This window comes from Hyla sarda, chromosome 3 (genome assembly GCF_029499605.1).
Source record: "Hyla sarda isolate aHylSar1 chromosome 3, aHylSar1.hap1, whole genome shotgun sequence".
NCBI classification, from domain to species: Eukaryota; Metazoa; Chordata; class Amphibia; order Anura; family Hylidae; genus Hyla; species Hyla sarda.
Window position 1 is genome coordinate 95,645,230 of NC_079191.1, and position 25,801 is coordinate 95,671,030.

Sequence of the window (25,801 nt, forward strand, 5' to 3'; positions counted from 1 at the left end):
TTTTCAGCCATTTCCGCGCAAATTCGGCACGAATTCCGCGCGAAAAGGACATCGGGCGGAATTTTTTTTACCATTGACTTCTATTGATTTCTGCTAGCGGATTCCGCTTGAAGAATGAACATGCTCGGTCTGTGTCTGTGTATCTCTATGAGGAGTCCAAATACAGGAAGTGTGGGTAGACAAGCAGGGATCTGTACACTGAGGACAAGCAGGGCTCTGTACACTGAGGACAAGCAGGGCTCTGTACACTGAGGACAAGCAGGGCTCTGTGCACTGAGGACAAGCAGGGCTCTGTACACTGAGGACAAGCAGGGCTCTGTGAACTGAGGACAAGCTGGGCTCTGTGCAGTGAGGACAAGCAGGGCCCTGTACACTGAGGACAAGCAGGGCTCTGTGAACTGAGAACAAGCAGGGCTCTGTGCACTGAGAACAAGCAGGGCTCTGTGCACTGAGGACAAGCGGGGCTCTGTACACTGAGGACAAGCGGGGCTCTGTACACTGAGGACAAGCGGGGCTCTGTACACTGAGGACAAGCGGGGCTCTGTACACTGAGGACAAGCGGGGCTCTGTACACTGAGGACAAGCGGGGCTCTGTACACTGAGGACAAGCGGGGCTCTGTACACTGAGGACAAGCGGGGATCTGTACACTGAGCACAAGCGGGGCTCTGTACACTGAGGACAAGCGGGGCTCTGTACACTGAGGACAAGCGGGGCTCTGTACACTGAGGACAAGCGGGGCTCTGTGCACTGAGTACAAGCAGGGCTCTGTACACTGAGGACAAGCAGGGCTCTGTACACTGAGGACAAGAAGGGCTCTGTGCAGTGAGGCTCTGTGACATGCCCCCGGTTCACACATGAGGATGATTGACAAGACAGGAACCTGCACAGAGCCCTGCTTGTCCTGTCCTTACTTCCAATAGCTACAGGGACAGCATTTTTTCACCCAAAAATATACATATTTTTTAACCAATCTATATGACAAATATACATATAATGGTATTATGTACATTATATAAAAAGTTTTGTTAACAACAAGTACACTTTAAACAGCTCTGGTACATTTATGAGAATGGCACCATTTTCAGGGCACGTGTGTATTTGGGATTCATGTTGTACAGATCTTTGATAAGCAGCACATACTATTTCTATGGATCCATGTTGTACCTCTGTGTACCTTCAATGCCTTTAGAAAAGAATATTAAGGCACATGAAAATTCACAGAGGCACAAAAAAACAAACAAACAAACAATAAAAGCTATTTTTTGTGAACTTGAAGTACAGGCTCAGATGCTTAAATGCACTACTATCTGGTATAATACTGCAATTCTGATTTGAGTGCAAAAGAGAATATAGACTCACTACTTCCAGGAGGCCATTTAAAAAAGAAAAGAAAGAAAGCATACTTACCTACCCTGATCCCCCCACTGCAGCTGTTTGATGGCTCCAGGTCCTTGATGCTGCTTCATGGTTCCTGCAGCGCATCATGTCTGCTCAGCCAGACATAGGTTGAGGCAGGTCATTGCTGCGGTCAGTCATTGGTTGAGTGGGAAGTTCCTGCAGACATGATGCTTCACAGGAACCAAGAAGCAAGCGGTGAGCAGAGGGGGACCTGGAGTTGTCAGAATGGGCGGTGCTGGCATACCCTTTGGATAACCTAATGATTTCAAGGCATTTACACCATACACCTATTTTATGTACAGTACAATCTATCTATCTTTGGGCTGCCACCAACAATTATTTGTATAATTGTTTAGTTAGCCAATTATTGGTACGATTAATCGGATAAAAAAACAAAACGGGATTAAGGGACCAGGGAAAGGTTAACGGGAGGACGTGAGGGCTGCATTGTAAAGAGTTAACAGAGGGACAGCAACTGAAGGGTTAACATCGGAGAAGACATACCCCTTCTATTTTCTATTTCCCATGTTTCCTATTTCAGCTCAAGAAAACACAATTTTTGCCCAATACACCCATCTCACAGGTCCTTCAACCAAAATCTCTTCATTACACTCACAGCTCCGCCCCATATCACCCCACAAACTCCACATCCGTGGGTGAATATGTCGGTCTGGCTTGCAAGCCCCTTCCTCTTCCACAATTTACACCCACTTCTATTTTTGGCCTACAATCTTTTCATCACTGCTCCGCCCCACCTGAGGACGGGATATGAGGACGGGCTATGAGGTCGTATATGAGGTGGGGTGGGGATATGAGGATGGGATCTCCAGGATGGGATATAAGGACAAAAGCGCCATTATAAATTTTTTTCTTCCACAAGTTTAGGTAGAAGGACTGGGCAATACCGGGTTCTCTGTAGAATTGTCTATGTACTATCTATCAATGTTAAAACAACAGAATAGGGGACTGTTTCCACAGAAATAACCTTGTGTGACACAACAAAAGTTTTACTGGCGGGGTGTTCCATGCAGGCCTCAAGTAGTTGTCATCCTTGTGTGAGCATGAAATGTAAAAAGCTGTCATCGTGTCTTTTACTTCACACAGTTCATTAGTGAGGATGGATTTTAAAGAACAAATGTGATGTTCCCCATTTATGTAATAATCCGGGCCATTATGTTACAGCTTGTGAAGCTTCTCGTACAGAAAATAGGATAAAGTTCCCTCCCTTCCCAGCTCCTTGTTATGGCTTTATGGTCACACCCTTTTAAAACGTAGCCCCAGGCTGTGAAGTTCTAGTGTTGAGAATTGTTCACAGACATAACTGAGCACAGAAAAAGTGACATGAAATAAGCCAGCAGAAGAAATACAATAGGGCAAAAAAGTATTTAGTCAGCCACCAATTGTGCAAGTTCTCCCACTTAAAAAGATGAGAGAGGCCTGTAATTTTCATCATAGGTATACCTCAACTATGAGAGACAGAATGAGAAAAAAAATCCATAAAATCACATGGTCTGATTTTTAAAGAATTTATTTGCAAATTATGGTGGAAAATAAGTATTTGGTCACCTACAAACAAGCAAGATTTCTGGCTCTCACAGACCTGTAACTTCTTCTTTAAGAGTCTCCTCTGTCCTTCACTCGTTACCTGTATTAATGGCTCCTGTTTGAACTTGTTATCAGTATAAAAGACACCTGTCCACAACCTCAAACAGTCACACTCCAAACTCCACTATGACCAAGACAAAAGAGCTGTCAAAGGACACCAAAAACAAAATTGTAGACCTGCACCAGGCTGGGAAGACTGAATATTGCAATAGGCAAGCAGCTTGGTGTGAAGACATCAACTGTGGGAGCAATTATTAGAAAATGGAAGACATACAAGACCACTGATAATCTCCCTCGATCTGGGGCTCCAAGCAAGATCTCACCACATGGTGTCAAAATTATCACCAGAACGGTGAGCAAAAATCACAGAACCACATGGGGGGGGGGGGGGGGGAACCTAGTGAATAACCTAATAAACCAAAAGATAAGGGCACTATAGTATAGGTTTTTGGAAACAAAGTCTCCAGTGTCGTATATTACCATCCATAGAATAACCGAAGAGATAAAGTACAAAAGGTGTATAAGCGTTATTATTGGTGATAATAAAATTAGGTAAAATGGAACAACGGAGACAGACTACTATGGCAACTGGAGAGGGGCCAGGTAAAAAATGGGACTGCAATATGTAAGAAGATGGGTTTACCAAAGAAACCTCAAATCTGTTGTATACATACTGAAAGGAGTATAGCTGTACAAATATATACTAGCAGCTTAAGCCTATACATGTAAACGTATACACACAGAAGATAGTCAGATTATTAATCATAATATTGCACACTGCCCTAAAGAGATATACCCGCACAGCAAGAGATCATGTATGCAGTTATGATAGTGGGAGTTATGGGAGGAGCGGGACCACGGCCCCAGGAACTGGGGTAAAAGTGCTGAGAAAAGAGACACAGCAAACCCCTTAGTCCTGGAAAAACGGCTCAAAAGACTCCAAACCCCCATCGCCCATCATAGGTGCATACTGCGGACATCTTACCCTCGTCCAGAACGCCAACCCCAACAACGTTGTTTCGCAACAAGCTTCCTCAGAGAATATTCTGGTGGGAAAAAAAAATTTCAAATCATCTAGTGCCAGAAAGTTAAAAAGATTTGTAAATTACTTCTATAAAAAAAATCGTAATCCTTCTGGTACTTATCAGCTGCTGTATACTACAGAGGAAGTTGAGTTGTTTTTTTCGGTCTGACTACAGTGCTCTCTGCTGACACCTCTGTCCATGTCAGGAACTGTCCGGAGCAGGAGAGATTTGCTATGGGGATTTGCTCCTACTCTGGACAGTTCCTGACATGGACAGAGGTGTCAGCAGAGAGCACTGTGGTCAGACACAAAAGAACAACTCAACTTCCTCTGTAGTATACAGCAGCTGATAAGTACTGAAAGGATTAAGATTTTTTTATAGAAGTAATTTACAAATCTGTAACTTTCTGGAGCCAGTTGATATGAAAACCACAGTTTTCCACTGTAGTATCCCTTTAAATCACTGTTTATTAGTTGTGTTGCTAACCCTTTCATTTATGTGCATGTCCTCTTTAGTTCTCAATATTCATGAGCTGCCAGAATCCTCTGCCTACCCACAACAGACTGACAGCTCTCTGCCTATGCATAGTAAAGGAAGAAAGCTGATGCTCAGCGGTTGGAGGAGCCTGCCCAGTATGTATATGAGCCACACAATGCTCGGACAGTGCTGCAGCTAATAAACAGTGGCTTTATAAAAACTATAACAAAAACATAAAATGAAACACAGTGCTAGAATCAGGATCTCTGTTACTACAATAAGGCTAGGTTTCCACATAGGTTTTTTCTGGTATTTTTTTTTTTGGTAAACTGCCACTGTAGTTTTTGAGCCAAGGTCAGAAATGTATAAAGGGAATGGGAAATATGATAGAATGAATTCTTCCTGCAGTTTTCCAAAAAACATTAGAAAAAAACCTGTGTTAAAACCTAGCCCAATAATGCCTTTTGAGAGAGCTGCATAAGTCAGGTGATAAATTATCCTTAGGGAAGGGTCACACTAAGTGCATCCGGATCGTATTTGACAGCCATCACAGAGCGACAGCAAAGCAAGCTTCCGGTAGCTCAGTGTGTCCACTCGTAGTGGCAGATTTCCCACTGGCAGTCAAAAGCTGACACACAGAGCTACCCGGCCACAGCAGGGCCTGCCAGCAGTACATCCACAGCGTCAAATACGCTGCAGATGTGCTGTGTGTGACCCTACCCTAAATTTTTTGTCCTTGAAGTGGTTCGTCCGTCCCCTCGGAAGGGCAACTTTGATAGGCTGTTACTACAGAAAGAACTACAATGGATCTTTAGAATAAAATCACAAGCACCCCTGGGACTTAATGAAGCCATTGCATTTGGTTGTTTTATTTAGGTTTTTTCTCTACGTTCTGATTTTTGTTACATCTTTGGTCAACTATCTTTGGTCAATTAATTTAAACCCGGTCTAATCTATGATTTAATAATTCTGCCTTATCGGCACTAGTGTAATGTGCCTTTACTGTGTCATATCTAATGGTTCGGAATCTTCTGAACCTAGAATTTTATATAATACATCTGTTGTGACCCAAATTTGGCTCTTGTCCCCTCCTGTATACTCACCTTAGAAGTATCTATGCCCCGTAGCTTATCTTACTATAGTATGACTTACAGAAGATACTAACTACTGTAGTTTATTATTGATTAACATCATAAAGAGATATGTAATGCATGGGTTCTGGTCCACCTTGGCATTCTAGGATGGTAATGATCTCATGCATATACGCTCGTGTCATGCGAACTACTGGCAACATATATAGATTGATATATGTATATGTCTTGTGCTTTATGCCAAGATATGGGACACTTACGCTGCGCATGCGTTCCTGTTCAGGAGCGCCCAATATCTAGAGACATCAGTGCATTATATGTAACATAGATGCTTCGTTGTGCGCATGTCCTTTATCATGGAACGCACCGTGACACGCACACTGGAGACATCCTGGAAATTGGTTTACCAGCTTAGCGCATATCGCTCTATTGAGCATGCGCGCAACCTCACTTCCGGTTTACAACGGAGGTTTGATCCTGTATTTGCCGGCGTATGTAGTCATATCCGGCCTGTAACACGCATGATATTGTGAAGTCCCGGGACTTCCGTCCAGTGAAACGTTGAAGTCGGGAGACTCCTCTTCACGGATGACGTCCAGGTCAGGTTAGTAACCAATGGATGGACATATTCATACAACAAGGCGGAGTTACCCATCATGAGCGGCATATTTAAGAACGCAAACATCAGACATAGATGCCGCCACTCCAGATGGGATCTCCATGTAGGGGAACGCCAGCGGTTTGAGCCACATGTACCTTCATCTCATCTACTCTCCTGATGACCGTGATGGGAGAAACGCGTCGAGAGTTTTGACTTGATATTCATGGAACAGCTATCCATATAAGTATACATTTATGTATCATCTCATACATTTTCAGGCATATATGCTATTCTTAGCTAGCAGAAGGCTGCCCTGTCAGTAAGTGTGGATCTATCTTGGTTCTATTGTCACTGTGCTGGCTTGGTGTCGCGCTTATATTATTGCATGGCTTGGGATAACTAGCTACTTGTCGCTTTTGTGAGTGAGTTGTCGCCTGTGACACATTAACCGCTTGTTGTCACGCCTGCTTTGGTGATGTATATCTACTGCAGCTGCATATCTATATTTATGTGTGCTCCGCGCTTGACCTGTATGGCTGCTGCTTTATCTCTTTACTGCATCCACTAATATATATACATACTTACCTGTATTAAGGCGCAACATACAATATAGCGGCTCACAATTAGCATCAACCCAGTGGCATTTTTTGCACCCCTCTCTGTGCATATTTTTTGCAGTTTAATTGTTGTGCTACTATCAATACACATAGTGAATTAGGGGTTTGCCCGGGTAGAGAGACAGCAATTCTTTAGTTAGTTAGTTTATTATAGGCAATTGACAGTATAGATTAGGAGGTTTGTGCGGGACTGTCCTTCTTAGGGCGACAATTCCGCCTAGGGTGAGGGCCATTAACACGGAATATTGGAGGGAGTGACAGGCTCCCAACCCCGGCCCCCCAGTTGTCCCTCCCCTTATCCCACCCTGTGCCATCTGGGGTTAGGGTTTAATATAGACATATTTGTATACTTGGTAATATTATTTCTAACTGTATTCAGACCCTGAGTGGCTGATGTGATGTGTGTCATGTACTTTATCAGACACATCTCTGGTGATTTTGGTGATGTTTCACCTGTTTGAATTTTAATCCAATTGGTGAGTAATACTATCTGTGTTTTGATTTTGTGGTACCCTTGTTTTATGGGCTAGTAATATTAGTTATATTTTAAAAGTTATATTTTAATGGTCTTGAATTCTGTGATAATATTTTGGTGTCAATAGACCTGTTATTTGGTTTCTGTGAATTAGTGTGACCCTACCCTAAAGCATAAGATACAGGTATAAGCTGTCACTTTTAGTGATTCAACACTCTGATAATTTTGGTCTTAGGAATCCTGTTCCTATTCTTATATATACAGCACAGTTTATATGCAACCATACATACTCTAATTGTAATATAAAGATTCCTTTTCCCAGCAGGGTTCTATTAGTTAAATAGTCATTTGATTTTACACATGCAATATTGTATCCTTCCTTATGATTCCTTTTTGTATAAATGACCTGCATCTTTTTTTCCATTGGCCCTAAAACAATAACTGCTAAATAATATTTGTTTCTTTACATGATTGTTAATTAAAATGGAATGTACCCATGTCCTGTAAATGATTTCCTGGACAAACATGACCCTGCGTTAAACTAGGGTATTATGAACACCAACAATTCTCAAATTCAAAGCCTGACAATGAAAGTAAAATGAACAAAACAATAAATGTAGAAAGTGGTCTAAAAGAGTATAATGCTCTACCCTAGGGGTGCACAACTCATGGTCTGGGGGCCACAAGTGCATTGCTATTCTAAACAGCCCACAACATCAGGGCAAAGACAAGCAAGCTGCATCCTAGTAATGCAGGGAATGCACTGCTGCCATTGGGCTTGGTTCACACTACGATGTTACTATACGGGAACCGGATCTGGTTGGGGGGAGCAAAAACCAGGCGCTCCCGTATCCCAGCCGGACTCGGCCCGTATCTAATTCACTTCACCGTTTCACTCTGGTTGGCTCATTGGAATGAATTAGATACGGGTCGGGTCTGGCTGGGATACGGGAGCGGCCGGTTTTCGCTCCCCCCAGCCATATTCGCTTGCCGTATAGTTAAATCATAGTAAAAACTCAGCCTAAGACAGTATTTTCCCTTCGGCGCACTCAGGCCCAATATTAGGCAAAACGCAGCGCATATGTTTTATTCAAAGCAATCCTGTATTCACAGGATATACCCATAATAGCTGATATGAGTTGGTTCGGTCTTTGGGACCTCCACATATTAGAAGGAAAGGGTCTCCTGATCTTCTAATACCCACTCTAGAAATGACCAGGGGGAGAGAAGGTCATACACAAATACTGCTCTCACAATTATAGTTTATGGGAGTTATGAACTGCTTTGATGTTTTAGTGTTTTTTTGATACACCATAATATGTCTCAGTCTGGAATGCCTCTTTAAGTTTTACTGCAAGGTTTGGAACTGGTTACAATCTTGAGCATTCGTATTAAGGCTTGGAAAAAGAGAGATACCTTCCTGAAGCTCGGTCAGCTGCCTCTGCAGTTTCTGCAGCTGATTCTGCAACCTCTCACAATGGTTAGCGCTGTCATCCAGTTGCCTGCGTAGAGACACAATCTGTATGCCAGCCTCATCCTGTAAATGGCAAAAGATGGTTGTTAGTGATTAAACAGGATGAAAAGCGGCAAAGGTTACATTTAGATGACATAGAATGTTTATAGAACAAGGGAAACGTGTCTTCAAAGGGTAGAAAATCTCCGGCATTATTTAGCCATTACATGATATTATCTATATTAAACCTGTTTTCATTCCTGCAGCCTGGATAATGTAGATTAAAGTGATAAAACAACCTCTATATTAGTGATAAGTGCCCTATATGTCCTAGAGGAAATGCTGGAGGCTGTATGGCGGCACATAGAGGCCCCCTACGGCCATAATATTACGTCTGGGGGAGCATAATCTCATTTTTGTCAAACTCAAATGAAATCTAATAAAAAATTAATAATGGTATTAAATCATAGGCTAAAAAGTTACAGTACAGCCCCAGGGGAGTCTATGGGTGCCCTATTGCTGAGGCTCCTTACAACCAGTGAGCTGTATGTAGCCATAACATGACTTGTATGGAGCCAAGGCTTTAAAGCGGTACTCCGGTGAAAAACTTTTTTTTTTTAAATCAACTGGTGCCAGAAAGTTAAACAGATTTGTAAATTACTTCTATTAAAAAATCTTAATCCTTCCTGTACTTATTAGCTGCTGAATACTACAGTGGAAATTCTTTTCCGTTTGAATCTCAGAGCTGTCTGCTGACATCATGAGCACAGTGCTCTCTGCTGACATCTCTGTCCATTTAAGGAACTGTCCGGAGTAAAAGGAAATCCCCATAGCAAACATATGCTGTTCTCGACAGATCCTAAAATGGACAGAGATGTCAGCAGAGAGCACTGTGGTCACGATGTCAGCAGACAGCTCTGTCTTTCAAAAAGAAAAGAATTTCCGCTGTAGTATTCAGCAGCTAATAAGTACAGGAAGGATTAAGATTTTTTAATAGAAGTAATTCACAAATCTGTTTAACTTTCTGGCACCAGTTGATTTAAAAAAAACTAAAAGTTTTTCACCAGAGTACCCCTTTAACCTGTTAACCCCTTAAGGACTCATTTGGACCTTAAGGACTCAGACAATTTTATTTTTACGCTTTCGTTTTTTCCTCCTCCTCTTCAAAAAATCATAACTTTTATATTTTCATCCACAGACTAGTATGAGGGCTTGTTTTTTGCGCGACCAGTTGTCCGTTGTAATGCAGTCACTCACTTTACCATAAAATGTATGGCGCAACCAAAAAAATACCATTTGTATGGGGAAATTAAAAAGAAAACCGCAATTTTGTTAATTTTAGAAGGTTTTGTTTTCACGCCGTACAATTTATGGTAAAAATGACATGTGTTTTTTATTCTCTGGGTCAATACGACTAAAATGATACCCATGATTATACACTTTTCTATTACTGTTGCGCTTAAAAAAAATCGCAAACTTTTTAACCAAATTAATACGTTTAAAATCCCCCTATTTTGAAGACCTATAACTTTTTCATTTTTCCGTATAAGCGGCAGTATGAGGGCTCATTTTTTGCGCCGTGATCTGTACTTTTTATTAATACCATATTTGCTTATACAAAACTTCTATTACCTTTTTTATTATTACCTATTTTATTATAATTTTTTTGGGAATAAAATGTTATAAAAAAGCAGCTATTTTGGACTTTTTTTTTTTTTTTTACATTCACGACGTTCACCGTACGGGATCATTTAAATTTTATTTTAATAGTAAGGATATTTACGCACGCGGCGATACCAAATATGTATATAAAATCATTTTTTTTACACTTTTTGGGGGTAAAATAGGGAAAATGGGACAATTTACGTTTTTATTGGGGGAGGGGGTTTTTCAAATTTTTTTTCCTTTTATTTTTTTTCCTTTTATTTTTACACTCTTATAGTCCCCATAGGGGACTATTTAAAGCAATCACTCGATTGCTAATCCTGTTCAGTGCTATGTATAGGACATAGCACTGATCAGGGTTATCGGTCATCTTCTGCTCTGGTCTGCGGGAAGGCAGATCAGAGCAGAAGACTCCCGGAAGACAGCGGAGGCAGGTGAGGGGACCTCCGTCTGCCGTGCAGGAAGATCGGATCGCCGCGGCAGAGCTGTGGGCGATCCGATCATCCTGTTAAGTGATCGCGATGCTGCAGATGCAGTGATCTGTATTGATCACGGCATCTGAGGGGTTAATGGCGGAATTGCGGGTGTCCGCCATTACCGGCGGGTCCCTGGCTGCGATCCACAGCCGGGACCTGCCGCGGATGATGCCGGCATCGCTCCGATGCCCGCGGCTATGCTCAGGACGTAAATGTACGTCCTGGTGCATAAGTACCACATCACCAGGACGTACATTTACGTCCTGCGTCGTTAAGGACCAAGGGCGTGAACTTACGCCCCTAGTCCAGCTCCCGTGATATAACGCGGGGTTACACGGTGACCCTGCATCATATCACGGCGGGCCCGGCGTCATAGTGAAGCCGGGACCCGCCGCTAATAGCGCGCGGCACTGATCGCGGTGCCGCGCCCTATTAACCCTTTAGCCGCGCGCTCAAAGCTGAGCTGCACGGCTAAAAGTGAAAGTAAAATGTGCCGGTTAGCTCAGGGAGCTGTTCGGGATTGTCGCGGTATAATCGCGGCATGCCGAACAGCTGAACTTCAGGAGGAAGGTCTCTTACCCTCCTTCCTGCAGTCCGATCGCCGAATGAATGCTTCAAGCCTGAGATCCAGGCTTGAGCATTCAATTGCCGAAAACACTGATTGATGCATTCCTATGGAGATGCCTCAATCAGTGGTAAAGATCAGTACATGCAATGTTATAGCCCACCCTGGGGGCTATAATATTGCATAAGAAAAGTGTAAAAAAATCATTAAGCCTTTCAATGATCCCTTCCCCTAATAAAAGTTTGAATCACCCGGCATTTCCAAGAATAAAAAAAACACAGTGTAAATAAAAATAAAAATAAACATATGTGGTATCGCCGCGTGTGGAAATGTCCGAATTATAAAAATATACCGCTTTTTAAACCGCACGTTCAATGGCGTACGTGCGAAAAAATTCCAAAGTCCAAAATAGCGTATTTTTGGTCACTTTTTATATCATGAAAAGATGAATAAAAAGCGATCAAAAAGTCAGATCAATGCAAAAATGGTACCGACAAAAACTTCAGATCACGGCGCAAAAAATGAGCCCTCATAGCCCCTGAACAAAATAAAAAAGTTATAGGGCTCAGAAAATGACAATTTTAAACGTATACATTTCCTGCATGTATTTATGATTTTTTTTCAGTAGTAATACAAAATCAAACCTATATAAGTAGGGTATCATTTTAACCGTATGGACCTAGAGAATAAAGAGAAGGTGTCATTTTTAACGAAAAATGTACTACGTAGAAACGGAAGCCCCCAAAATTTACAAAATGGCATTTTTTTTTCAATTTTGTCGCACAATGATTTTTTTCTCCATTTCGCGTAGATTTTTGGGTACAATGACTGATGTCATTACAAAGTAGAATTGGTGGCGCAAAAAATACGCCATAATACAGATTTTTAGGTGCAAAATTGAAAGAGTTATGATTTTTTTAAAGGTAAGGAGGAAAAAAACGAAAGTGCGAAAAACGCCTGGTCCTTAAGGGGTTAAACAAGGCAAGGGGTTTCCTTGTCACTACCAAAATAAAGCTCCAGAAGACTTGTTTTCCTATGAATAATGGTCTTAAAATGCCCCTGTCATTTAAAAAAACTTTTGACATTTCAAAGACATATACAAGTTTAAGCAAAGAAGCCACACCTAAATAGCAAATTAGAGTGTGTAACCTAACACCCCAAAGAGATAACAATACTAAAAACAGAAAAAGAGGAGTTGAAAGCATCACACATCAGTAATCATCTGATAAAATCCATCTTTATTAAAGTCATACACACAGCAAAAGAAACACCCCGTGTATGGTGAAAAAAGTATGACAAAGCAACTTAATAATATAATGTTATCAACCACACTGAACAGACATTTCCTTATCAGCTCTGCTCTCTCCCTTGTAGCTGTGATGCCACGTTAAACACAGAGCTCTTTTCTCCCTTTCGGTCTGCTTAGGAGAAGACGATTGATGTGAATAGGGGGAGCTTATATTACTTCTCATTAGACTTCAAGGCAAGAGGAAGCCTTTCTCATTTACAGTAGCTTCAGTCACAACAGGTCCACTGCTGTCTTTATATGTTATGAGAAGTAATATGAGCTCCCCCTCTTGACATCAATGATCTTGAACTATGGCAAAAAAAAATTATATTAGTCGTATTAATTTTGTTTTACACCATACATAGGTTGCTTCTTTTGCTGGACAACCCCTTAAAATTTCAGTATACAGAACAAACAACAGAGAGGGGTGTCAGAGAGAGGCCTTGGACCCCTTATACATGAGGAGGAGGGACTGGAAGAGGGAGACTTGTTATTGGGGGGGGGGGGCTGGAGAGGGGAGACTTGTTATGGGAGGTGTAAGTGGATTCCAGTTATATAAGGGGAGACCTGTTATAGGGGGGTGGCTGGGGAGTGGAGACCTGCTGTTGCTACTGTGTGATGGAAGGGGCACTCTGGTTTTTATTTTTTAACTAATTTAAGTTGTTTATTGTTTTTTTTATAACATATTTTTATATACAATGGGGAAAAAAGTATTTACCAATTGTACATGTTCTCCCACTTAAATAGATGAGAGAAGCCTGTAATTTTCCTCATAGGTACACTTCAACTATGAGATACAGAATGGTGGGAAAGAATACAGGAAATCACATTGTAGGATTTCTAATGAATTAATTGGTAAATTCCTCAGTAAAATAAGTATTTAGTCACCTACAAACAAGCAAGATTTCTGGCTCTCACAGACCTGTAACTCCTTCTTTAAGAGTCTCCTCTGTCCTCCACTCATTACCTGTAATAATGGCACCTGTTTGAACTTGTTATCAGTATAAAAGACACCTGTCCACAATCTCAAACAGTCACACTCCAAACTCCACTATGGCCAAGACCAAAGAGCTGTTGAAGGACACCAGAAACAAAATTGTAGACCTGCACCAGGCTGGGAAGACTGAATATTGCAATAGGCAAGCAGCTTGGTGTGAAGAAATCAACTGTGGGAGCAAATATTAGAAAATGGAAGACATACAAGATCACTGATAATCTCCCTCGATATGGGGCTCAACACAAGATCACACCCTGTGGTGTCAAAATGATCACAAGAACAGTGAGAAAAAATCCCAGAACCACAAAAGGGGACCTAGTGAATGACGTGCAGAGAGCTGCGACCAAAGTAACAAAGGCTTACATCAGTAACACACTACGCCACCAGGGACTCAAATCGGGCAGTGCTAGATGTGTCTCCCTGCTTAAACCAGTACATATCCGAACCTATCTGTAGTTTGTTAGAGAGCATTTGATGATCCAGAAGAGGATTGGGAGAATGTCATATGGTCAGATGAAACCAAAGTAGAACTTTGTAGTAAAAATTCAACTCGTCGTGTTTGGAGGGGAAAGAATGCTGAGTTGCATCCAAAGAACACCTTACCTACTGTGAAGCATGGGGGCGGAAACATCATAATTTGGGGCTGTTTTGCAGCAAAAGGACCAGGACGACTGATCCGTGTAAAGGAAAGAATGAATGGGGCCATGTATCGTGAGATATTGAGTGAAAACCTCCTTCCATCAGCAAGGGCATTAAGATGAAACGTGGCTTGGTCTTTCAGCATGACAATGATCCCAAACACACCGTCCAGGCAACAAAGGAGTGGCTTTGTAAGAAGCATTTCAAGGTCCTGGAGTGGCCTAGCCAGTCTCCCGATCTCAACCCCATAGAAAACCTTTGGAGGGAGTTGATAGCCCATGTTGCCGAGCGACAGCCCCAAAACATCACTGCTCTAGAGGAGATCTGCATGGAGGAATGGGCAAAAATACCAGCAATTGTGTGTGAAAACCTTGTGAAGACTTACAGAAAACATTTCACCTCTGTCATTGCCAACAAGGGTATATAACAAAGTATTGAGATGAACTTTTGTTAATGACCAAATACTTATTTTCCACCATAATTTGCAAATAAATTCTTTAAAAATCAGACAATGTGATTGTATGGATTTTTTCTCTCATTATGTCTCTCATAGTTGAGGTATACCTATGATAAAAATTACAGGCGTCTCATCTTTTTAAGTGGGAGAACTTGCACAATTGGTGGATGACTAAATACTTTTTTCCCCACTGTATTTAATTACTGAATAAATAATGAATAAATATGCAATACATCAATAATCAAATCTATGACACTGCTGGCTCTCCTTTCCGGAAGGAGAGTATCAACAAGTAACATCAGTGTAATTCTATGTAATTCACTGTAATGTGTATTAAAAGCAAAGACTCAAGAGTTAGGTTATGTTCACAAATGGAATTGTTGTTTTTTCCAGCTTCTCTGTGTAAAAAAGTATATTCCTGCCAAAATGAAAAAAAAGCTACATCTATTGCACAAGTGCCATATGTAAACATACCCTTACAGTTCAGCTATAGCAGCTCCCTGGTGCAATAACCCCATCAAGCAATACTCTGTATCTCAGCCTTGCGGACCCAGTAGAGTAACTGAAGGGGGCAGTGAAGTTAAATGCTATTCCTATGCATTTATACCTGTTTATATTGGCAACTAAACAGTTGCAGGAAAGCAACATTTTTACTCATTTACAGGAGTAGCTGGGAGGATTATTTACAAATCTCATAGGAAGTGTTTAGAGCTTGGCTACATTTTCTTATAGTGCAATGTTTTAGTTCTCTTCTGAACAATAAAAATTCCCAGTAACCTCGCAAAACATATCCAAGCAGTTAATTTCCTGATGGTGCTCCCTTACTGACAGCCCTAGGTAAACTGATATAGTAGCTGATTTATCAATATGCCTAAAACCAAAACGGTCGGTTTTTGCCAATATCAACCAATCCCAGTTTAGCTTTCTTATTACTGGAGTTCATTAAAATATAACAGCTGAGCTGTGATTGGTTGATATGGGAGAAACCAATATAGGATTCAGGCAGATTGATGAATCTTGGCCAGTGTGTTGTAGCAATGACATTGTCTTAAGATCCTTACCCTCTCCCTCTGGGTCTCCCTTAAATCCTGCAGAAAATCCTTAAGAGCTGCAATCACTCCCTCAGGTTCAATTTCTGGGTAAGGAGAACGACTACGGTCAGGAGACCCTCCTCGTGAACATGGTGTCCTTCGTCCATCCAAGAAAGCGCTCACAGAGCCGTCAAGACCTACACAGTATATTGAATTAAAATAAGCAATGTAATACAATATACAGTAGGTAAAAGCAGGCACTTCATCCATTGAAGTGAATTCCCTCATTATTTTTTTTACTACCAAATGACTACCTGTTTACACAACAACGTCAAAGAATTATGGAGGTCATGTATGATCAGGGAGGTTTTGGTGCATGTTTTTACTATGTCAGTTTGGTCAGCTGAAAATGATGATGACCTTTTAATGCATGCCGGCTAATGTTAAGGTGTGACTTTGGATTGCTCACTGGCGCACAGATTTCCGCAGCAGACGTGAAAAATAGACTTGGCCTGCTGAGCATTATAATTGTATCTCAAATATGAGCATGATACATCTGGTGTGCACAGTGTGTCTAGCTGAACATTGTCTGGGGTGGAGTGGCCGTTGTAATAGTCACATATCATCTATGGTGCACCAGTGAAACCATGCCCAAACACACAAGTAAGACAGCCCGAACCAAAAATGCGCACCAACTGCACAGAGCTTAAAACATCAGCCCCCATGTCCTTATACAGCATTCAGATTTTATAGACATTTACTAAGCTTTATACATCTTTTCCCCTATGCAAAGGATAGGGGATAAGATGTATGATCGCAGGGGTCCCGCCACTGGGGACCCCCGCAAACTCGTTGCAGCCCCCGACATTCTGCGCCGGGCGCTGCCTCTGAGACGGGGGAGTGACATCACACCCCTAGTGACGCCATTCATGTCTATGGGAGGGGGCGTGACGGCCGTCACAGATTCAGAAGCCCAAACCCAATAATATGGGAATAAACCCACTTGCAAAATGTGTGTTTATAAGGACATCTGGTTACAATCGGTTACCTTTACTGGGAGACATTCCTCTATGAGGTGAGGGGCTGCGGCCTCTGATTCCTAATGTACGTCGCAGAGCTGAGTGTAGGCTATTTAGCTGGGTTTCCGCTTCCCTGCGGCCTGCCTGGACCCGATTTAGTTCAGTTTCTAAAGCTCGAACCCGAGTCTCACAAGCCCCAAGCTTCAGTTTTAGATCGGTCGCCTCTGTGGCTCCCCGCTGCAGCTGCTCCTGAAGTGTCTTGCATCCTTCCTGCAGACGCTGCTCTCCTGCACGACTCTCACTTAGCCTCTGCTCAAAATCTCTCTCACGCTGGCGAGATGATGACTCTAAAGCTGAAAAACGTTGCTGCAAAGACAAAATCTGAGAAAAGGTGGAGGTACATTAGATGGATTCACTCTAGCTATGGAAATCTGGCATTGATAATGCATAACATATAAAGTGATGCTCTGGCTTTGGGCCGCATTCATTGAACTGTATAGTATTTAAGTTAGCAATAACTTTTTATAATATTATAGGCCTACATACCAGTAGCAAAAGACACACATCCCAATATTATACATAATATATATACAAGATGATAGAATGAAATAAAGAGTCATTTCTGAACTACAATATTATGGTGGAGAGTGTAAGAAATCATCACTTTTAATGATCTATTTGAAAAATATTGCTTTATAAATGATTCTTTAAAATGCTGAGTACCTGTCCTGTACTTAAAGTGTACCTCTCATTTTAGGTGAATTTTTAGGATGAGCAGCCCTGTGTGTGTATAAATGAGAAGCAGAACTATTTCTGGGGATTGGTATGTTTAAAAATACTCTGTTCTTACCACCTTTAATGTTCTCATATTTCACACTTTTGCATATATGTGATTTTTTAATAGTTTTTTCTTAATTTTTTTTTTTCCGAATGTGATGTGACAAAAAACTATTGTTTTAATTATATTTACGCTGTTCACCATATGGAGTCATTAACATTATTTTGATAGTTTACACACGCAGCTATACCAAATATGTTTAGTTTTTTTAACGCTTTTTGGGGTCACATGGGAAAAAGGCGTCATTAAAATTTTTATTGGGGAGGGGCTTTTTCAAATTTTTTAAAAACTTTTTACTATTTTTTATTTTTACACTTTTTATGTCCCCATAAGGGGCCATCTATAGCAATCCTTAGATTGCAGATACTGAACAGTGTTATGCATAGGCATAGCACTGATCAGTATTATCAGCGATCTACTACCTTACAGCAGACCAGAGAAGAAGACCCCAGGATGATGGCCAGAGCAGGTAAGGAGACCTCCGGCCTCCATCTTGTATCATCAGATCCCTGTGGATGTGCCACATGCGATCCGATCATCCATTCAAACGCCCGCATTGCTGCAGATGCCCTGATCTGTACTGATCACAGCATCTGAGGGGTTAATGGCAGACATCAGCACATCGCTGATGTCCGCCCTTACCGGCAGGTCCCTGGCTGCTGATAGCAGCCGGGACCTGCCGTGTATGATGCGAGCACCGCTCTGGTGCTCGCGTCATGTACAGGACGTAAATGTACCAGGACAGCAGGACATACATTTACGTCATGTGTCGTTAAAGGGTTAACGCTCTATTCAGATCACATTGTCTCCCTTTACCACTGTGTAGATCAATGTGTGAGCTTAAATGCCAGGTAAAGGGGTTGTCTACTTTGAAGAAGCCCTTTGTTGTTTAAAGCATCCTGAGAAAACATGCTTATTACAGTGTCTTGCTGATGTGAACCCTGTTGTAATCTGCAAGGGAGTATTAATGCAAGTGTTCAATTCCTTATAACTCCACCAAAGGAAAAATGAAGCATTAACATGTTGTCCACTGAAACCAATGGGCTTCTGTTGTACTGCATAGATAATAATGGGCCTCCAGATAGACACCTTTTGTGACTGATGAGGGTCCTGAATGGAGGACTCCTCTGTATTAACTCAATAGAGTTAAAGAAGAAGTATAATGCAAGAAAACTTTTCCCCTATCTGCAGGGTAAGGGTTAAGTTTCAAATTGGGGGGGGGGTCCGACCGCTGGGGCACCCCGCGACCTCCCAGATCTCCCCAGAAACACAGCATCATGGCCCCCTCGCACGAAGTGGTGGCCGACCACTGCTTTGTGCGGGGGTTGTGATGCTGCATTCCTGGGGAGAGCCAGGGCCCGCACAGGAGATTGCAGGGGGCCCCAGTGGTTTGACCCAATCTAAAATGTATCCCTCATCTTGTGGATAGGGGATATGTTTTCTTCCATAATGTATCTACTATAAAATGTCAGATCACATAAACAAAGAAGAGTTCTGGAAAAATCTACATTTTATGCAGACATAAAAGATGGTTAGCAGTTTATAAAGAGTTAACAGATTATAAAGACAAAGTTATCAAACCTAATGCAAGAAATACATGGAGTTAAAGGGGTACTCCCAAAGGATAGGGGATAAGATGTAAGATCGCAGGAGTCCCGCCACTGGGGACCCCCGGGATCTCTGCTGCAGCACCCCGCTAGCATTACTGCACAGAGCAAACTCGCTCTGTGCGTAATGACCGGCGATACAGGGGCCGGAGCATCGTGATGTCACGGCCCTGCCCCCTCTTGACGTCATGGCCTGCCCCCTCAATACAAGTCTATGGGAGGGGGCGAGATGGCCGCCACGGCCCCTCCCATAGACTTGTATTGAGGGGGCGGAGCCATGACGTCACGATGCTCCGGCCCCTGTATCACCGGTCATTACGCACAGAGCGAGTTTGCTCTGTGCTGTAATGCTAGCGGGGCGCTGCAGCAGAGATCCCGGAGGTCCCCAGTGTCGGGACCCCCGCAATCTTACATTTTATCCCCTATCTTTTGGATAGGGGATAAGATGCTAGGGACGGAGTACCCCTTTAAGGCCCTTATGCACAGGCTGATTACTGGCTGAATCAGTGACTATTCATAAGAACGTTGTTCTTGTAGCTGATCACATCTTTTAAGCGAAATGTAAACAATTTTTATCGGCCGTACAATTCCCTGTGTAAGCAGGTAATGAAGTTAAACGGCCGCACGAATGATCCAGCAATTCTGGTTGATCCATGTGAACACCAATGAAGGCCAGTTTTGTTTAGCGGCACTTATTATTGTGCAGCTGTTGGCCTGTAAAATGGCCTTTACCCGTAACAACCAACCAGTTTCCAGCTCTTATAAAAACAACAACTTGACAGATTGCTTATTTTCTCCCCCTTTTTATATTTCTATTAGTTGTGATAAATTTCCTCCAATGTCTCTATGTGATACCTCTCTGCGAGCAGCCTCTCTCTCAGCCTCGCTCTGTGTTATACGCTGTCTCAATTCAAGAGACTCCCTTCGACTCTGCTGCTCTTTTTGCTCTTCCTGTTGTATCCGGGCCTGAAGTTCAGCCACTTCTTGCACCTTCTGACTGCTCTCTCCTCCAAGTGTTTTTACCTTTGTAGATATAATGGGAGAAAGAGTAACTGGCAGGGTATACATTCTAATGTACAGTATTTGTTATATGAGTTATTATCTCTACAACATTTACAGATTGCACCATTAAAATGTACACCGCATCTATCAGAATTAGCAAAAGGTAGAAAGTAAGCCCGTGGACACATACCTGTCTGCGCAGCTCCTGAAGCTGTCTGCGGGCTTCAATGTGTGAACGCTCTACCTCACGCAAACTAGTTCTCAGTTGTGCCGCCTCCCGCTCACTGCAAGATTTGGCTTCCTGTAATACGGCTAAGCGCTGATTCTTCTCTTCTATGGCCATCTGCAGGCTGGAGGAGTCATAATACATCACAATTATTATTTCATATACTGTATTATTACTATATTAAATTATGAACACACTATGACAAATGATAACTCAGTTCTACCACTCTTTTTCTTCATTTCTGTTTTGTTAGCACAAGACTTCTCTGACCTTGGAGTAATGGCGGGAAGAATCTTCAAAGCTCCTTATCCCCTAGCACTTTTTATAATATACGTGATCAGCAATAACATTAAAACCATCTGCCTAAAATTGATAATACAGCTACATATGCCACAGTCTATAATGCACTATCTAGGCCATTGTTTCCCAACCAGGGTGCCTCCAGCTGTTACAAAACTACAACTCCCAGCAAGCCCGGACAGACTTTGGCTGTCTGGGCATGCTGGGAGTTGTAGTTTTGCAACAGCTGGAGGCACCCTGGTTGGGAAACACTGGTCTAGGCTATGACACCTTTCTGTCATCAGCCTGCATTAACTTTTTCAGCACTTTGTGCTGCAGTAGCTTTGTGGGATCAGACCAGGCACATTACAATTTTTCTCTGAGTTTCACCCCAATATTTATTATTAACAGTATACAAAATGACTGTTGTCTCAGATTTTTCCCAGGTTGCAATGTGGCTGAGACCTGACTCACTAGTCAGCTGATGACAGGGAGCCTGTCTGCTTCAATGGGTGGAGGGATCACTTGGTGGGAGAGAGATCAATCTGCAACTAATGCAACAGCGGTAGGCACCCTGATTGAAAATCACAGGTCTTTGAATGGATGCAGCTCATTTATGTTTCAATCGGTGGGGGTGGCTGATGTGTGGGAGGGAGGAAAATGGAATTGTGTGATTTGTAGTCAAAAAAAGAAAAGTCAAACAGGACATACCAGTTCACAAAAAGCTAGCCACAGTGTTATGGTAATCTCACAAGACAAGTGCAGATCCTTCCTAAGCATGTCCATTACTGTCTGGCAGGTACATACTAAAATCACCTAATGGTGGATAACCCCTTTAAGTAACATGACAAAGATTTCATGTTTAATTCAGCAGTCAAATGGTGTAGGCTTCTATGTAGTTAGCAGCAAGATTCAGGTGGCGCTGATGGACCCAGATCAGATACAGCGGGAACCATAAAAAGGCCTTCAAAACCATAAAACTGGCCTTCAAATTCCCCAGATCTTAATCTGATCGAGTATCTGTGGGATGTGCTGGAAAATTCCATGGAGGCTACACCTTACTACTTACAGGGCTCAAAAGAATCTGTTGGTAACATCTTTATACCACAGGAAACCTTCAGGGGACTTGTGGAGTCCATGCCTTGACAGGTTAGATATGGTTTGGTGGCTCAAGAGGGATCTACCCATTATTAGACAGTTGGTTTTAATGTTATGGCTTGATGTATGGCTATTACATATTTGTTATGCTGCCCTCTGGTGTTCTTTGGATTCCCTCTCAAGACATTCATCTAATGTGTCCACTGCTGACGGTCACACATGCTCAGTAGCTCATTCCATTCCCCGATGTTCTTGTGTCTCCAGCTATTGTGCAGGCCAACCAATAGGAATCAGCACACTAGAACACTCAGCTCTATATATATATATATATATATATATATATATATATATATATATATGTATACGTGGACATTCTGAAAGGGAATAGAATGAACAGCAGAGGGTGCCATACCGGGCGTATTGTAGATTTTTAAAGACATAGGAGCAATTAAAAAAATTATTCCCAATGAAAAATGTTATGTTTTGCAAGATCTAACTGAATACAATATTATTACTTGGTTAACGTTTTTAAGTTCAATATGTAAACAGTATGCAGTAACCTCACCTGCTCCTGCTAGTGGTCGAAGAAGTAATTTTATTGTTAAGTGGATTCATAACATTGGTCTGACTTAAGCAAAATGGTGTACAACGGTAAACATTTAGGCTCTGACTGTACTGATGTAAACCCACCTGCTCCTCTCGGTCTCAGTTTTCTTGATAGATGCTCTGAGTTCAGTGTTAGATCTCTGCAGAGTTTCTCTTTCACGCGTCATGTCGCCAAGATCGCGGCGCAACTCTAAAGCTTCCTTTCTCTGTAGTTCACATGTCTCTTCTGTCTCTCGCAGCAGGCGCTGAATTTCAATGATGTCCCTTCGCAACCCATCTCTGGCATCTTCTGCTAAGCGCAGCTGGGTTCTCAGCTCCTCCACCTGCATGGGACAGCAGCACTTATGAGAAGAAACACTCTCGGCAATCATAATGATTGGGAACCACTGTCTGCTAAGCAGTCACCAAAATAGATTAAAAGTTATATGTACTGTAATACTGCATAGATATGACTCCTTTGTCAAAGATCTAATATCATTCCAAAATGTTTAAATAATGTCACAATATATCCCTAAATAGTTACATCACCAGAAATATGATTTAAATAAAATCATATCCAATGTTGTCTTTGATAAAATGTTTTGGTGTTGTCACGTAAGGTGAAAAAGAAGGATAGGCAGCAGTGATATATTCATCGAGTCCACAAAAATATAGCTAAATTGTTGTACTGTCCCCACACAGATCAACCTTCCTAAAAAAAGGGAAGTCAGTACATTGGGGCTGAATATTCTTACAAAACTGAAAGAAATTAAACTGCAAGAAAAAGATTATTAGGCTGTGCTCACACCAGTCTAATACAGATTTGTTGATATTACGACTGTAAATTCCAGCCAGACTGTGGATCGGATTATGCAAACTAACAATTGGGTTATCAGACTTGTGGTCAAGCCAGTTGCAGGGCTCGTAATACAAATGAAACAGTAAACTAAAAAACTGCCAAGTGTAAACCCAGCCTAACTGATACACAAGAGTCTTGTACAGTGGAAATCTTGAAAATCCAATTTTAGCCTAGGGTCACACAGAGTGCATCTACAGCGTATTTCATGCTGCGGATTCTCCGGTTGCAGTCAAAAGAGCAAGCTTCATGCTGCAACCGGGTAGCTCTGGTTGTCCGCTCGTAGCCTGAAATATGCTGCGGATGTGCTAGGTGTGAGCTTCAGGTTGTTGCCCATGAGTAGCTGTAAAATGACAGGATTGCAGGTTTCCTTGTGCAATCACTGTTGTGGCCTGCACACTCTAATCCTGCAATTTCACAAGCACCATGTTTTCTTGTAGACCCTGTCTGTTCATAGTGCTTCAGAAAAAGGAGTATGAGTGAATCCAAAATCTGTCTCTTTGTTTTACCCTTTAATGAAATAAAAGACGAGGTGAGGAGGAATCCATCTGATGTTAATCGTAGATGTCATTTTGCATAAACGGAAATATACCGTATATACTCGAGTATAAGCCGACCCGAATATCAGCCGAGGCCCCTAATTTCACCCCAAACACCCAGGAAAAGTTATTGACTCGACTATAAGCCTAGGGTGGGAAATAAATCATCCCCCCCCCATGTCATCATCCCCCCTTGTCATCCTCCAGACCCCCGTCATCATCCCCCTGTCATTATCACCCCTGTCATCATCCAGACCCCCATCTTCATCCCCCTGTCATTATCACCCCTGTCATCATCCAGACCCCCATCATCATCCCCCTGTCATTATCACCCCTGTCATCATCCAGACCCCCATCATCATCCCCCTGTCATTATCACTCCTGTCATCATCCAGACCCCTGTCATTATCCCCCTGTCATTATCACCCCTGTCATCATCCAGACCCCCATCATCATCCCCCTGTCATTATCACTCCTGTCATCATCCAGACCCCTGTCATTATCCCCCTGTCATTATCACTCCTGTCATCATCCAGACCCCCGTCATCATCACGATGTCATCATCACTCTGTCATCATCCCTCTCGTCATAATCCCCCCCCCCCCCCTTCATCATCATCGCCTGTTAATCCTTCCAGTGGTCTTCAACCTGCGGACCTCCAGTTGTTGCAAAACTACAACTCCCAGCATGCCCGGACAGCCGATGGCGATGGAGTTGCACTTTTGCAACATCTGGAGGTCCGCAGGTTGAAGACCACTGAGAAGGAATTGACAGGCGGAGAGTTCACTCTAGTATAAGCCGAGGGGGGCGTTTTCAGCACGAATAATCGTGCTGAAAAACTCGGCTTATACTCGAGTATATACGGTATACCTAATTCATTAACTGCAAAGAATGCAGCTTACCTCTTTGGTCAGGTTTTCCTTGTCTTGACTCAGTTGTTTAACACGTTCACATAGACTCTTGTTCTCTTTGTAATGAGCTGACACAGCAGCTTCAAACTCACTTTGCAAAGCTTTCAGTTCTGAAGAGACCCCGTCCAGCACTGCCTGCTCGATTTACAAAGAGAGATAGATGAAACTCTCAGGCATTATCTTATTATTCACACTGTACTATAACATGCCAACTAACATATGCCAAGACAGCTACTCACTTGCGGTAATATATTTCATGTGTATAACACGTCAGACAACTGTGCTGTAAGCATATATATACACATTATAGGAGAGCTTTTAATCTCCTTGGAAAACATTGTGTAATTGTGTATTGTGCGCACTACATAAACAGACCTTGTCCTGGTCTTTCCTAATCTGAGCTTCCCGTCTAAATCTCTCAGCCTCCAGTTTGGTGTCAGAAAGCTCCCTTTGGGTCTGCGTCAGCCTCTCACTCAAAGTATTCTTCTCAGTTTCTTTTTGGAGCAGAGCCTGAACGAAAAATAAAAAAATAGATGAGCCTTTTTTTCTTAAGAGACTTTAGTTCTCGAAAATAGACACAAACATGCAAATGATACACACAATCTTATCCACTGGGAGGGCTAGGGCTGATAGAAGGGGTAAATAAAGGCCCCTTGTAGTTGAAGCAATGCATACACTAAACAGGCATGGTTTAAAGGGGTACTCCGGTGAAAACCTTTTTTCTTTTAAATCAACTGGTGGCAGACAGTTAAACATATTTGTAAATTAATTCTATTAAAAAATCTTAATCCTTCCTCTACTTATTAGCTGCTGAATACTACAGAGGAAATTCTTTTCTTTTTGGAATGCTCTCTGATGACATCACGAGCACAGTTCTCTCTGCTGACGTTATTATAATAACTCTTTATTTATTGTTATCCTTAGTGGGATTTGAACCCAAGTCCCCAGCACTGCAAGGTAGCAGTGCTAACCACTGAGCC

General features: G+C 42.2%; 1 protein-coding gene across 2 annotated transcripts in view; it reads right to left on the minus strand.

The window, feature by feature from the left end:
- The window catches only part of CROCC2 (ciliary rootlet coiled-coil, rootletin family member 2), a 156,227-nt gene that overhangs the window by 16,057 nt on the left and 114,369 nt on the right, over positions 1-25,801 (minus strand). For both annotated transcript variants that reach the window (XR_008891056.1, XM_056564688.1), the window contains exons 22-29: positions 25,197-25,331; positions 24,813-24,956; positions 22,621-22,859; positions 20,518-20,677; positions 20,181-20,348; positions 16,910-17,261; positions 15,892-16,058; positions 8,707-8,827 (exon numbers count right to left, since the gene is read on the minus strand). Coding sequence is in view for 1 of the 2 variants with exons in the window: in XM_056564688.1 (XP_056420663.1) it covers positions 8,707-8,827; positions 15,892-16,058; positions 16,910-17,261; positions 20,181-20,348; positions 20,518-20,677; positions 22,621-22,859; positions 24,813-24,956; positions 25,197-25,331 (1,486 nt within the window). In the remaining variant the exon portion in view is untranslated. The remainder of the gene's footprint in view (positions 1-8,706; positions 8,828-15,891; positions 16,059-16,909; positions 17,262-20,180; positions 20,349-20,517; positions 20,678-22,620; positions 22,860-24,812; positions 24,957-25,196; positions 25,332-25,801) is intronic.